Source organism: Hemicordylus capensis, chromosome 1, assembly GCF_027244095.1.
Source record: "Hemicordylus capensis ecotype Gifberg chromosome 1, rHemCap1.1.pri, whole genome shotgun sequence".
NCBI lineage: Eukaryota > Metazoa > Chordata > Lepidosauria > Squamata > Cordylidae > Hemicordylus > Hemicordylus capensis.
The window spans coordinates 280344943-280358185 of NC_069657.1; the positions used below are offsets into that span (position 1 = coordinate 280344943).

At 46.2% G+C, this 13243-nt stretch overlaps 1 protein-coding gene across 3 annotated transcripts in view; it reads right to left on the reverse strand.

Annotated features, from left to right (window-relative positions):
* C1H2orf50 (chromosome 1 C2orf50 homolog) overlaps positions 1-13243 on the reverse strand; it is a 127166-nt gene that overhangs the window by 76258 nt on the left and 37665 nt on the right. For 2 of the 3 annotated variants that reach the window (XM_053285641.1, XM_053285640.1), the window contains exon 2: positions 12590-12624. In XM_053285641.1, coding sequence (XP_053141616.1) covers positions 12590-12597 — 8 coding nt within the window. In that variant the 5' untranslated portion in view covers positions 12598-12624. Of the gene's footprint in view, positions 1-11830; positions 11869-12589; positions 12625-13243 lie in introns of all 3 variants that reach the window. The other variant, XM_053285642.1, reaches the window with a different exon arrangement.

The window sequence follows — 13243 nt, forward strand, 5'->3', positions numbered from 1 at the left end:
GACCCGCCCGCCCGGCGACCTGCAAGGGGCAGGGGGAAAAGGCAGGAGGAGGGGGAGGCTGCTCTCTGCCTGCCACCCAGGCGCAGCGTGGGCCATCCTGCTGCCTCTGCCAACTCACCGCCTCTTCCAACTCGCCCCTACCCCCCGGCCACGCCACCACCTACCCAGCCAAGAAGAACTTGAAGCCCGTTGCAAGCCCACCACACCACCCCAGCATAATTTTAAATAAGACATTAATTATAATAATTGAAAACACACACGCACACACACCCCTTGTCCTCCTTTATGAACACTTTATTGTGCTTCGCGATGATGATGATGATGATGATGATGATGATGATGATGATGATGTTTGCTGGTTTGGGCCCAAAAGCAGCAGATCCTCCGTCTCTTTCTTCCTTGTCCTCATGCGGGAGCCCCAGCAAGCACACAACAGACACTCTCTCTCTCGTCGCCTCAGACAAATGCACGTGCATGCGAGGCGACGAGGAGAGCAGGTCAACTCACGCATGAGCGAGTGGAGGGGGCGGGGAGTGCCAGCCCCGGAGGAGGTTCATCATGTGGCCAGTGCTGCAGGCAATGAGGGCACCCAGCCAGCCGGAGGCTAGCACTTGCTGGGGGGACGCCGCACAGCTGCTGCCACCCTGAAGATAAATTCTGTGGAGCGGGGTGTGTGTGTCACGGCACTTTTGTGTGCCCCCCACCAAGTGGCGCCTAGGGCACGTGCCCTGCCTCCCCCCCACCCCGATTACACCTCTGCATGCGAGCTCTCCATACTCAATCCCAGCAAGGCAGCAAATGAACAAAACGTGCACCCAGCAATGAACACAGTTGGGAAATGAACTTCAGGGGGAGAGGAAAGTCAGGTGGCCTCCAAGAGCTGGGTGGATCAGGCTCTTTGAACCTGTCCATCCTATTATAGCTCAACCCCTAGGGCCCTTCTGTGGGTCCTGAGCTCCTAACAGCTGCCCTTCATTTTAGCTGCTGACATTAGCCCTGACTTCCATAACACGGCTACTTAAAGGTCACTTTACCAAACGCCAGAGCCAGTAATAATTTCTGTGGGGCTCGGGTGTTGAGTTCTCTCACAGCCACTGACTCACTATTCTTCCTCAACTCTTTTGTAGCTCGCCAAATGTAAAAAGTCCAAGAACACAAATTTGAGAAAGATCTTTGAATAGATTTTGTACATATTTGGCTGCTCTTGAAAAGTGCCTCATAAGACAGGTTCACAGTGGTTAGTTAATTCCTTAAAGTGACAAAGCTCCTGACTGCCTGGAATTCACACCCTGTGACCTATTTGCTGCAAATAGCTGCTTCAGGGGCAAAGAGCAGTTTTGGGTGAGGGTGATATCTGGCAGGAAAATATTGAGATAAAGGATTAACCCAGTACTGCACAGCTCCAACCCTCCTGCTGATGCTGGACTACAACTTCTATTATTCCTGACTATTGGCCACCATGGCTGGGGATCATGGGAGTTGTAGCTCAAAAACAGCGGAAGGGCCCAAATTGTACAGGAGGGAAGGTTAACCATTCCCTCTGTGTTGAAGTCCCAATCTGCGCTGGGCCCCCTAGAACTGCTTTTAGTCAAAAAGGAGCCACTTCCAGGATTAAACATGTAAACCAAGGCCCTTTTTGTCCCTATGTGTGTCCAGAAGAAGGAACATAGGAACATAGGAAGCTGCCATATACTGAGTCAGACCATTGGTCTATCTAGCTCAGTATTGTCTACACAGACTGGCAGCAGCTTCTTCAAAGTTGTAGGCAGGATTCTCTCTCAGGCCTATCTTGGAGAAGCCAGAGAGGGAACTTGAAACCTTCTGTTCTTCCCAGAATGGCTCTATCCCCTGAGGAGAATCTCTTACAGTGCTCACACATCAAGTCTCCCATTCATATGCAACCAGGGCAGACCCTGCTTAGCTAAGAAGACAAGTCATGCTTGCTACCACAAGACCAGCTCTCCTCTGAAGATCTGACCTGTAAGAATGCATCATAGGCAACCTATGCAAAGATCTGACAATTCTGAGGCATTCTTTGCTTTCAGCCAGGCCTGCAGTTTAGTGAAGTTAGAAAAATGCTGCACCTCAGATGGATTAACACTGGTATATGGGAAACAACGGCAATTTAGTTAGCCCCTGCTAACTTGGCAAAGAGGCCACTTTTAATGTGGTGATTCTCTTTATTTAGCAGGGGGAGAGTAACTGGCCCTTTCCACCCCCAGCACAGTACCTCCAGTGACTATTGCTGGTGTCTATCTTAGGTTTCTTTTTAGATTGTGAGCCCTTTGGGGACAGGGTTCCATCTTATTTGTTTTCTATTTCTCTGTGTAAACCGCCCTGAGTCATTTTTGGAAGGGCAGTATAGCAACCATAACAACAACAACAACTACAGCTCTCCCATCAACAATATGGTGAGATGTAACTTTAATAAATCTATACCGGATCAGTTGTCACCCAGGTCAACAAGGACCGCGCCAGGTGCTGAAGTCCCTGGACATCTGGTGGCAAGTGGGCTACAGGACTCAGGATTTTCAGTTGAGCAACCAGGGCTGGAGACTGCAAGGTTACTGGAAGAAACATCATTTAACCGGAAAAAATATATGAAAAATGCCAACAAGGAAATAATGATCAGCTACTACAAGTCTAGTCCAACTAAAAGAGGTTATTTAAAAAGAATGTACCAAATTTGGAAAGAGAAGCATCCAGATACAGAAATAACAGAACAAAGGCTAGCAGACACGAGAAGATTCATAAGAAGACCAAAATAATTCCAGTGGTAACTGGCACCCTCGGTGCAATTCCAAAACAACTTGAAGAGCACCTCAACACCATAGGGGCCACAGAAATCACCATCAGCCAATTACAAAAAGCAGCTTTACTGGGAACAGCCTATATTCTGCGACGATATCTATAATAATAACAGCAACAACACTGATAATGAAATTCAGCCATCCCAGGTCCTTGGGAAGGACTCGATGTCTGGATAAAACAAACCAGTCAATAACACCTGTCTGGCTGTGTAAACAACAACATAATAATAATAATTTCAAGTGCAGCAAGTGAAAAGCCCTAGAGGTGAGTCTCACGATCAGTGAGACTCACCGTAAGGGGGTTTGCGGGGAGAGTGGTCTGAGACCGCTATCCCCACAGGCGATCCCCATGCAGCCCTGGGCGGCTGGATTGGCCACCCACATGACTGTTGGCTCCATCATGGAGCTGGCGGGGGCTGTGAGGATTGGAGGCCTTGTGGCCCCCGGAAGTTCCAGGATGCCCCGCGTGAACATGTGAGGCATCCTGGAGAGACCCCCAGGGTCGGGAGGCTTGTTTCCGCCTCCCGGCGGGGGTCTCCTCATGTGTTGCCGCGCCGCAGAGCCACGCCTCAACAAAACACAGTCAGGAAGACAGGGTTAACGGAGCGCTTGCTCCAGTAACCTCAGCTAAGGGGATGGGGATTTAGGAGGGCGGCTCCCGTTGCAGCAAACGATCCTCCAAAAGCGGGCTAGGCTCCCTTCGCCCACTTTTGGTAGATCGTGAGAATCACCTCCTAGGCTAATTCATTGCTGGCTGAACATAAGGTGCCAGAAGAGGATCACAGGGTCCATATAACTAATCTTCTTTACATATTAGGAACATAGGAACATAAAATGCTGCCTTATACTAAGTCAGGCCATTGGTCCATCTAGCTCAGTACTGTCTATCCAAACTGGCAGCAGCTTCTCCAAGGTTGTAGGCAAAAGTCTCTCTCAGCCATATCTTGGAGATGCCGGGGAGGGAACTTGGAACCTTCTGCATGCAAGCATGCAGGTGCTGTTCCCAGAGCAGCCTCATCCTATAAGGGGAAGATCTTATAGAGCATGTCTCCCATTCAAATGCAAACCAGGGTGGACCCTGCTTAACAAAGGGGACAATTCATGCTTGCTATTACAAGAGCAACTGTCCTTCCATAGATGCCGGGGGGGGGGGGAGTTGGAACCTTCTGCATCCAAGCATGCAGGTGCTCTTCCCAAAACAGCCCTAAGGGGAAGATCTTACAGAGCATGTCTCTCATTCAAATGCAAACCAGGGTGGAACCTGCTTAGCAAACTGGACAATTCATGCTTGCTACTACAAGACCAGCTCTCTTATTACTTGCAGGGTTGTAGCAAGACTGGAGTGGGCAAGAGTTGGAAATTGGCCCCTACAACACCGCACTCCACATGTGTTGGTGTCAGAGGGTGTGGCCAGCATCGGGACATGGATGCAGTGGTGTAGCTATCACCGGACTAGAGACAAAGACTTCAATCTGTCATAGTGTTTGAGAAATCAGTGGGCTTTAGCATGCCCTCCCCTATCTCTCTATGGAACAACTTCTTTTGTTTGGACTAAGCCTTACTCTGCAATTCTTATTTTTTAAGGCAGAGAGTGAATTCACTAACACCTGAAATGGAAGAGAACTAACACCCAGCATCAGCACAATATCTGAGCTTGTGGTCAGACCTGGATGAGGTGGCAAAAGGTCCAGGCATTTGGTGAAGCAGAAATAAGAAGGTCCTCAGAGGTGCTGCTGACAGCTAATCAGCACTTTGCAGCTGCAACTTCTTCCTTGCCAGATTATTAGGTGGTACCAAGAAGTGGGCGGCGGGGGGGGGGGGAAGGAGATGCATAATTGACTCATTTGCTCTCATTGTTTAAATCAATAAGCAGACAGTGAGGTGTCTAATGCTGTACCTGCTGAATTGCCACCTGAGAAGCCTCTTATGCATAATGGGCTTGCATATGCCCACCAAGATTTGTTCCTATTGTGAACTGCCACCTGCTCATTTTCTCTTTATAGGAAGCTGCTTTCTACACAGGAGAGGTTTAAAAAGCAGCTTGTCATATGGCACTTGCAGAGCTGTGGGAGGACTGCTGGGGAAAGTCGGGGCGGGTAGCACCGGAAATAGCAAGGAAAGAGCCATGGGCTTCTCTGGATCAAGGCCAATGTTCAGAGTCGAAACTGGAAACATTTTTGCACCCTTTTCAAAAGCAAAAATACTTAGTCACCAAATATTCACCCAAATAGGCCAACCTGTTTTTATCACAAATAGCTAATATCCGAGACAATCAAGCATGGAACTGCTGCAGAATATTGGTTTTACTGTATCATTTCCACAGGACGTATCCCCAGGTTTGATTGATGCAATTCCTAGAGATTTTAAAAATGTCCCCAGCAGCATTGCTTTCTATAGTCACCAGGAGATAACGAGAAAAAGTAAAATTAAATATGTCTGCACACACACCCCTAAATGTTGAAAAGTAAGAAATACAAAAATAATGACAATAATGCAAGAAAGGTTGTTGGGGTTTTGTTTTTGTTTTTTTGCATTAAAGTGCTATCAAACAAATAATAGTTGTAGGTTCAAGAACAATAAAAAGGGCAGAAAAGTTACAGTAGCAATAGTGAATTGGGAATATATGCATCACTAGGAGGAAGGACTTCAGTACAACATATAAAAGGGAACCACAATTGTATTGGTATTCCAAGATAGGTTTCCAGCCTGCCTAACATGTTTTAATTCCAGCCAGAGTTTACAGTGCCATTGATTTTGATGAGAAAGAGTTAATGTATAAAAGGCCCAAGGAACACACACCTGTTACTTCCAAATCCATCAGATTGATCCATCAGAGTGTTCTTAATTCACTCCTGCTGAAGCCGGGGACTCTGGCTAGATTGTTCCATGTCTTACAAATATGTACATTCTGGATTTTGCTCTCACATCCTTACTGGAAGATGAAACCAGAATAGCAACAAGAAGTTGCCGACTAATTGCATTTAGTAGTTTCCAAAGCCTGACAGCATAAATTAAACCCAAAGCGATTAGAAAATTCCTACCTTTCCTGCAAAGTTAGTGACATTCTTCATAGATTCCCAAAATAACTTGTTTTTAATGTTCTTTGTGAACAGCTCAGTTTATTTCTTAAGTGAAGTGCATACCGTTATTCCTCCGTTGGTCGCTCCATAGAATGGATGGCAGGGTGTGTGGATTTTTGTCCTCAGAGGCGGAGCCACCATTGGGCCAACAGGTTCTGAGAACCCGGGCCATGCCCAATCAGGGGTCACGCCTCACAGCCCCAACACACCCCCACATCTGACGTCAGATGCGGGGGTGCTGGTTTAGCTCTCCAGAGGTGGCTGCGTGGCCCCCGTTTGAGAGTTAAATGGCCGCTGCATTTGCGGTGTGGCCAGGAGCACTGCGAATGCAGCATCAGCCTAGGTAGCTCCTGCAGGGGCCGCGCGGCCCCTTCGGGAGCTGAACGAAGTCTGGTGCTGCGTTCGTAGCGCCGGCCAGGAGTGGCTCTTCCCAGGGAAGAGCTGCTCCTGGCTGTGCTGTGAACGCAGCGCCAGCCTTCTTTTAGCTCCCAAAGGGGCTGCAGACTCCATCTGCTGCCAAACGGAGACTTGTGGCTCTGTTCAGGAGCCAGACCACGCCCCCCGCATCTGACGTCAGATGCGGGGGTGTGGCTAGCCCCGTGTCTGATGTCAGACGCGGGGGGGTGAGGTGAACGGGGCCGCCGCCACGGCCACACACGGGCCGCCAGCGGTCACGCTCCGCCACTGTTTGTCCTTATATGAATAAAAAGATAACAAAATGATATTCTTCTCCCATAGTACAGTATATTGAAAAGTAATTTGTGGGGTGGAAGTTTACTGGTCAAGAGTTTAGTGGTGTTAATGAGTCAACCAAGTCCTTGGGTCTTAATCTGTAAAGGTAAAGTGTTCCATCAAGTCGATGTCGTCTCCTGGTGCCCACAAAGCCCTGTGGTTGTCTTTCGTAGAATACAGGAGGGGTTTACCATTGCCATCTCCCACACAGTATGAGATGATGCCTTTCAGCATCTTTCTATATCTCTGTTGCCCAATATAGGTGTTTTCCATAGTCTGGGAAACATACCAGTGGGGATTCGAACCGGCAACCTCTGGCTTGCTAATCAAGTCATTTCCCTGCTCTATACTTTGCCATAAATCCAATCAATAAGCGTATTGCTGGAGCAACTAGGCTCAAATCCTTTGGATGCTTTCATACCATCTGCCCTCCCATATCAGTCCAGTGCCGCAAGAACATAAAACAATAAGAAAAAACCTTGCTGGTGTTGGAAATTCTCTGTGGTAAGAGAATCCCTTTTTCATTATAGCAGAGTGCACAGAGGCACAACACAGCGGAATTTACTTAGGCATGTGTGTATGCTGAGAGTAAAGTAATTTGGAGACAATTCATAGTTTCAAATCAATATATAAGGCATTTATTAAGGAACTCCATTCTAGATAGGAAAGTGAGGAGTTAGGATCTCTAATCTATCTATCTAGCTGGATGCAGATGGATTCTGCATCTTTTCTGCACACATGGTGCAGGGAGAGGAGCTTGCATGTTGCAAGATAGAAGGGCAGGTAGGGAAGAGAGAGAGAGAGAGAAAGGAGAAAGCTGCTGGAAGGAAGTTAGTCCCTGAGATTAGCAATCTACATATCCAAAGGGATAGTGTCAGAGCAGTAGAGAAGGGATGACCAATGTCTTGACCCTCTAGCCCTCTGACTCACTAGTCTGTCCCCCACTGTCTGAGACAAGAGACAGCGCAAAGTCCGTTAAATTCCAACAGCTGGATCAGGCCCAAGGCCTATCTAGTCCAGAATCCTGTTTCCCACAGTGACCCACCAGACAGATGCCTTGGGAAGCCACACATCCAGGAGATTAAAGCATGCCCCCTCTCCGGCTGTTGCTCCCCTGGAACTGGTATTTGGAGGCATTCTGCCTCTGAACATGGAGGTAGCCTTATGTAGAACCACCTTCAGTTTGGACATTGGGCCCTCTGCTTGATACACATGCTTGGCCTCTCCAGCTGGTAGATAGGAATTGGATGCAGTTGTGGTAGCATGGTGTGTAGCCTTAACCAGATTGTGTCATTGGCTATCAATTGTATGAGACCTTTACATCAGCATCATGTTTTGTTCAGCCTTCAGCATTTGCTTCTCTCCCAATGAGAGCTTTTAACTTCTCTCCTTGTCCCTTGACTAAGCCATGGTGCCTGTCACAGAATGTAGGTTCAAATGATTCCTTTTTGAGAGCTAGCCGTGCTGACATGCCTCTGTGATGAAATGTCAGTGCCAACTTATTTTCTCAGTCTTATCAGAACGTCTCCATGACATTACATCCAGTGTTATGCAATATGACGGATGCACCTGCTGCCCATGAGGTGCTTCTGCTGCTACAAGTTTTGCTAGCACAGACAGAAATTGAATTTTCCAAGGCTGAGATTGGAGGATCATCCTTTAAAAAAAAGTTTCCCCTTGAAAATCATCAGGCTTTCTTCATAATATATGTGAACTAGATAAATGAAATGTTATATTGGGAAGTAGTTTCCTCTAGACTGAAAAACTGTCAGCAAACAATTATTTGATGCTGCTGGAGAAGTGGTGTGGGTTGTTGCCTGTCTTTGTATGGCTCGTTATCAATCCACACATGAACCTGTCCCCTTATCCCATAACTGCTACGTTTCCTCAGGAGTCTTTGATGCAGAACCTTGTCAAAAGCTTTTTGAAAATCCAAATATACTGTGTCAGCTGGATCACCTTTATGCAAATGCCTGTTGACACTCTCAAAGAACAAAAGGTTGGTGAGGCAAGATTTACCTTTGCAGAAACCATGCTGGTTTTCCTTCAACAAGGCCTGTTCTTTTATATGCTTAACAATTTTATTTTTGAGAATGCTTTCCATTAGTTTGCTCACCACAGATGTTAAGCAAACCGGCCTTAATTTCCCAGATCCCCCCTGGATCCCTTTTGAAAATCAGTGTGAAATTGGCTATCTTCCAAGCTTCTGGTACAGAGCCTGATTGTAGGGATAAGTGACATATTTTTTCAAGGAGGCCGGCAATTTCTCTCGGGTGAATAACCTGGCACTGGCAATTTGTTACTTTTTAATTTTTCAAGACATTTCAGAACTTGATTGATTGATTGATTGAGCTATCTATCTATCTATCTAATTTATATGCCAGCTGACTCTGAAGGCTCTAGAAGACTCCAAAACATCATTTCCCGTCACTTCTGTCTGACTCAGTTCTTTAGCTTCTGTCCCTGAGAAGCTCGGTTCAGGCACAGGTTTACACTCGGTATCCTCTGCCCTTAAGACAAATGCAAAGAACACATTTAGCTTCTCTGTAGTCTCCATATCCTCCTTAATAATCCCTTTCACCCCCTCATCATCTAATGGACCAACTGCCTCCCTGGCAGGTTTCCCACTTCAGATGTATTTATTGTTATTCCCCTTGATGCTTTTAGCTAAATGTTCCTCCGACTCCCTTTTCACCTCCCTTATTGTCACCTTGCATTTCTTTTGCCAGAGTTTATGTTCCTTTCTGTTCTCTTCACTTGGGCAGGCCTTGCAATTTGTGAAGGATGTTTTCTTCCTCTTTATAGCTACCTTGACTTTACCTGTTAGCCATGCTGGCATCCTCCCAGACTTGGTGGTACCTTTCCTCCCTTTTGGTATACATTGTACCTCGGCTTCTATTTAAACAAACTCCATGCATTCTGGAGTGAAGTGACTCTCTTGATTTTCCCTTTCAGTTTTCTTTTCACCAAACTCCTCATTTTAGAGAAGTTTCCTCTTCTGAAGCTCAAAGTGTCTGTGTCAGGGGCAGAGCCACCACTGGGCGAAAGGGTTCAAAGAACCCAGGCCGCCCACCAATCAGGGGCCCTGAGCACAGCCCCAGACACGCCCCCTGACTTCAGATGCGGGGTGGAGGGGCTAGGGGGTTGCAGCGGCAGACGCCAGCCTCGCTACTCCTCTCAATGCTTGCTGAGCTGACCGCTCTGCTGGAGACTTTTCCTACCAGTTCCAGTCCCGTCACATCTGTTGCAAGGAGGTTTGGTGGGGCTTGGGAAGTTACTTAGAAATTGTTTGCAAAAGTAGGAGGCGGGCCACAGACGAGGACAAGAGAGAGCTGCGAGAGCTTCAGCTGCTGCAGCAAAAGAAAAACTTTCCCCATGGAAATGGAGAGAACTGAATTAATTTGATAGTTTTGTTGCAGCTGCCCCCAGACCCCTTCTGATTTCTCTCTCAGCTCTTACCACCAGAAGAGTAGGGGAGTCGCAGATCAATCCTGGGCTTACTCAGAAGTAAATCCCATTCTGGTCAATAGAGCCTACGCCCATGTAAGTGCATACATGCAGCTTTAGCTACATAGGCATGGATGGATGACAATCTCCTCCCCTTTCCTGGGGATAACCCCTAATGAACTTGGTCAAACTTATTTCTGAGTAAGCCTGCCTGGGACCGGGTTGCCGCCAGCTCCTTGCTGCCCGAGTTTCATCTCACCTTCCCGGGATCGGGTGGGTCCTCCTTCCCGCGGTGGGAAGGGGCAGGAGATGCTGGCAGGCATGCAAGGAGGACCCACCTGATCCTGGCGTAAAGAAGTTGCTGTTTTGGGGGGTTGTTAGTTTTCACGAGACTGCTCCTCCTGTTAGTAGCTTTGCTATTTATGTTTTGAATGCGATTTACCTGGAAGCATTTTGCCACTGTTGAGCGGCTAAACTGGAAAGCGCCCTGGTGCACCCGATGTACCAAGTGTATCATTGAAAATGCGTGCTATCTTGTCCACAGTTAGCCATGCTCTGGTAGCTCTCAGGATTCCATGGGGCTGCCTTTGTTTGGAAACTGCAGTCAGCCCAAAATACAACTGCAAGAGTACGCATGGATATTGAGAACATATTTTACCAGTGCTGAAAGAATTTTAATGGCTTCCAGTCTGTTTCCAAATACCATTCAAAGTGCAGGTACAGGCCTTTAAAGCCCTATATTGCTTGGGACCTGCTCCCATATCAACCTGCCTATGCACTGACCTTGTATGTGGGATAATGGCCAAACATTAAGAGCATAGCAAGACTGGAGTAGGCCCTGGGACAAGGTGGTCCCCTGCCCTCTGGGACAGTCAGGGAGGTGGGAGGAGAAGAGCAAGGTGGCAGGCCCCGCCTCCCTCCCTCAGGGACCCACTGACATTTATCCCACCTTGTTCAATTATAGCTATGCCCTGAACACAGAAAGTTCTTAATAAGTGTCATAGTGTAATGTCTCACTGAATGCCACCAAATTTCACAAAACTTCAAATGCCATTGAATTTTTTTTAAAAGGCTATTTTATGTCTGCCCGCAATCTGTTTTGCTTTAAAATTTCCTTTTTCAAAGCAACTGACTGGTGCCATAATTGGTTTTCTTTAACACCGAAGTGTCTATGTTCCAGTGGTTTAGCTTTGTTCTGGCTTCTTTGTTTCCAAAAACCAGAGAACAATATGCTCTTAAAACAAACAACTGGTAGTAAAACAAGCTGCTTCAAATGTTCTTTCAAATTACCCATAGAGATTTCAGATTAGATGGCAAATTAATGAGCCAGAAATTACTATGCTGTAGTCATTTGTTATTAGGTTGTACCAAAAGCATGTACTAGAGCTTTCAATCCCAGGTTTTCAATGCATGTAACAAACATTAATTAGGTATTATCTCATCCATGGCTTTGTACACCCGCAAAGCAGAACAAAAGACAATGAAATTATAAAAATGGAAAGAAAGATAAAGTTGGATGCAAGAAAGAATTCAAACTACTTTGTTTCATATTGCTCTGCAAACTTCCTCCCACAATAGCTTTACATGATGTCTGGCAGGTAGGAAGAAGTCCTATGACAGCTTTAATATATATTTAAGAGCATGCTGACATGGTTCTGTATTGAGCAAAATAGGTTTTCCAGTGGCAGCCACCTGCACAGTGCTGAAAGCAAAAGCTTTTGATCTCATTGCCATCAATAGATTTACAGAGAAATTACTTACCCTCTGTAAGTAAGAAATGGTACAGGAAGCAACTTTAACTGAGAAACAAGAGTTTGATATTTATTACTAACTAAAACATAGGCTAAAGAAAACAATAAACAGACTAACATTATCTTATGCAGAAAGAGGGAGAACCTCTCAGTTTGAATTCAGGACAGCAAGTGAGGAGCAGACAAACAAACTAGGACTCCACCCCCAAGCCAGTACATAGCTACATTCAAATATAGATGAGAATACCCCATATTGAGACAGTAAAGCTCTACACATGATCAGTGTGCAGATCCGAAAGAGTTTTCTGCATGGAGAGTGGGCTTGACCCGCTCTCCCTGCAGATGATCACTCACCCCTCTTCAGGTGGCCTGGCCTCTTCGGGAATGGAGGGGGATTAAAAAACAACAACAACCCTTTGGGGGGACCTTTTTTAAAAAAGCATATTGGGGAAACCTTTTTTTTTTTAAAGCTATTTGGGGACACCTTATTAAAAAAGAAAGCCTATTTAAAGAAAACCCTTTTTAAAACAAGCCTACTCACCCACTCCACCCACAACAATACAATACAATATAAAACAATGCAAAAAATACACAATGGGGGGGCAACTAAGGGGGAACCTGTGAAAACAAGAAACAGCCTGTGAAAACAAGAAGCAACCTGTAAAGAAAAAACACAGAAAATATACCTCCCCTCACCCAAACACAAAAGGAAGCCCTATTTAAGGAACACTAAAGGGGGGAAAGGGGACAACAAAAAGTAATCACTTACCCCCTCATTGTCCTGGAGATCTTCTGCTGCACACACTGGTCAGGAGAAAAAAGAAGTAATTTCAGACCAGTGGCAGGCTGGCACAGCACAGGCAGGCAGGCACAGCCGGGGCAAGGGGAGGGCAGAATGAAAAGCTTTCCAGCTATTTCACCCACCCCAAAAAACAAATTAAAAGTAATTTAGGGTGCCAGTTCTCAAGGACTGGGACAGTGCAGAGCCTACCAGAGAGCCAGACACATCTGGCCAATCAAGGAAGCAAGAACTCAGCCAATGAAATCAAGCAACACAAGTAACACAAAATGGAGGACATCTAAATGGCCTCTAGAACCTTTGAATAGGCTTGAACAGGCTCAATTGGTTCGAATCCGGACCGGCATTGCCAATGCAATGCCCTGTTTGGTCTAAGTTTGAACCTTCGAACCAAATCGGTTCAAATTCAAACTGGTTCGAATTCAAACCGGTTTGCACATCCCTAACTTGTACATTATTTGTGTGAATGACAATGCCTGTGTTCATGTTAAAAGTGAACCTGAGTACAGGACCTTCAAATGCATGGTACAGACAGGAAGTGTACTGCTGTACCTGTCATAAAATGTGACTAACAGATCTGTACTTGTGTACACTGTTCATTCATTGTACAAATGTTCAACATAA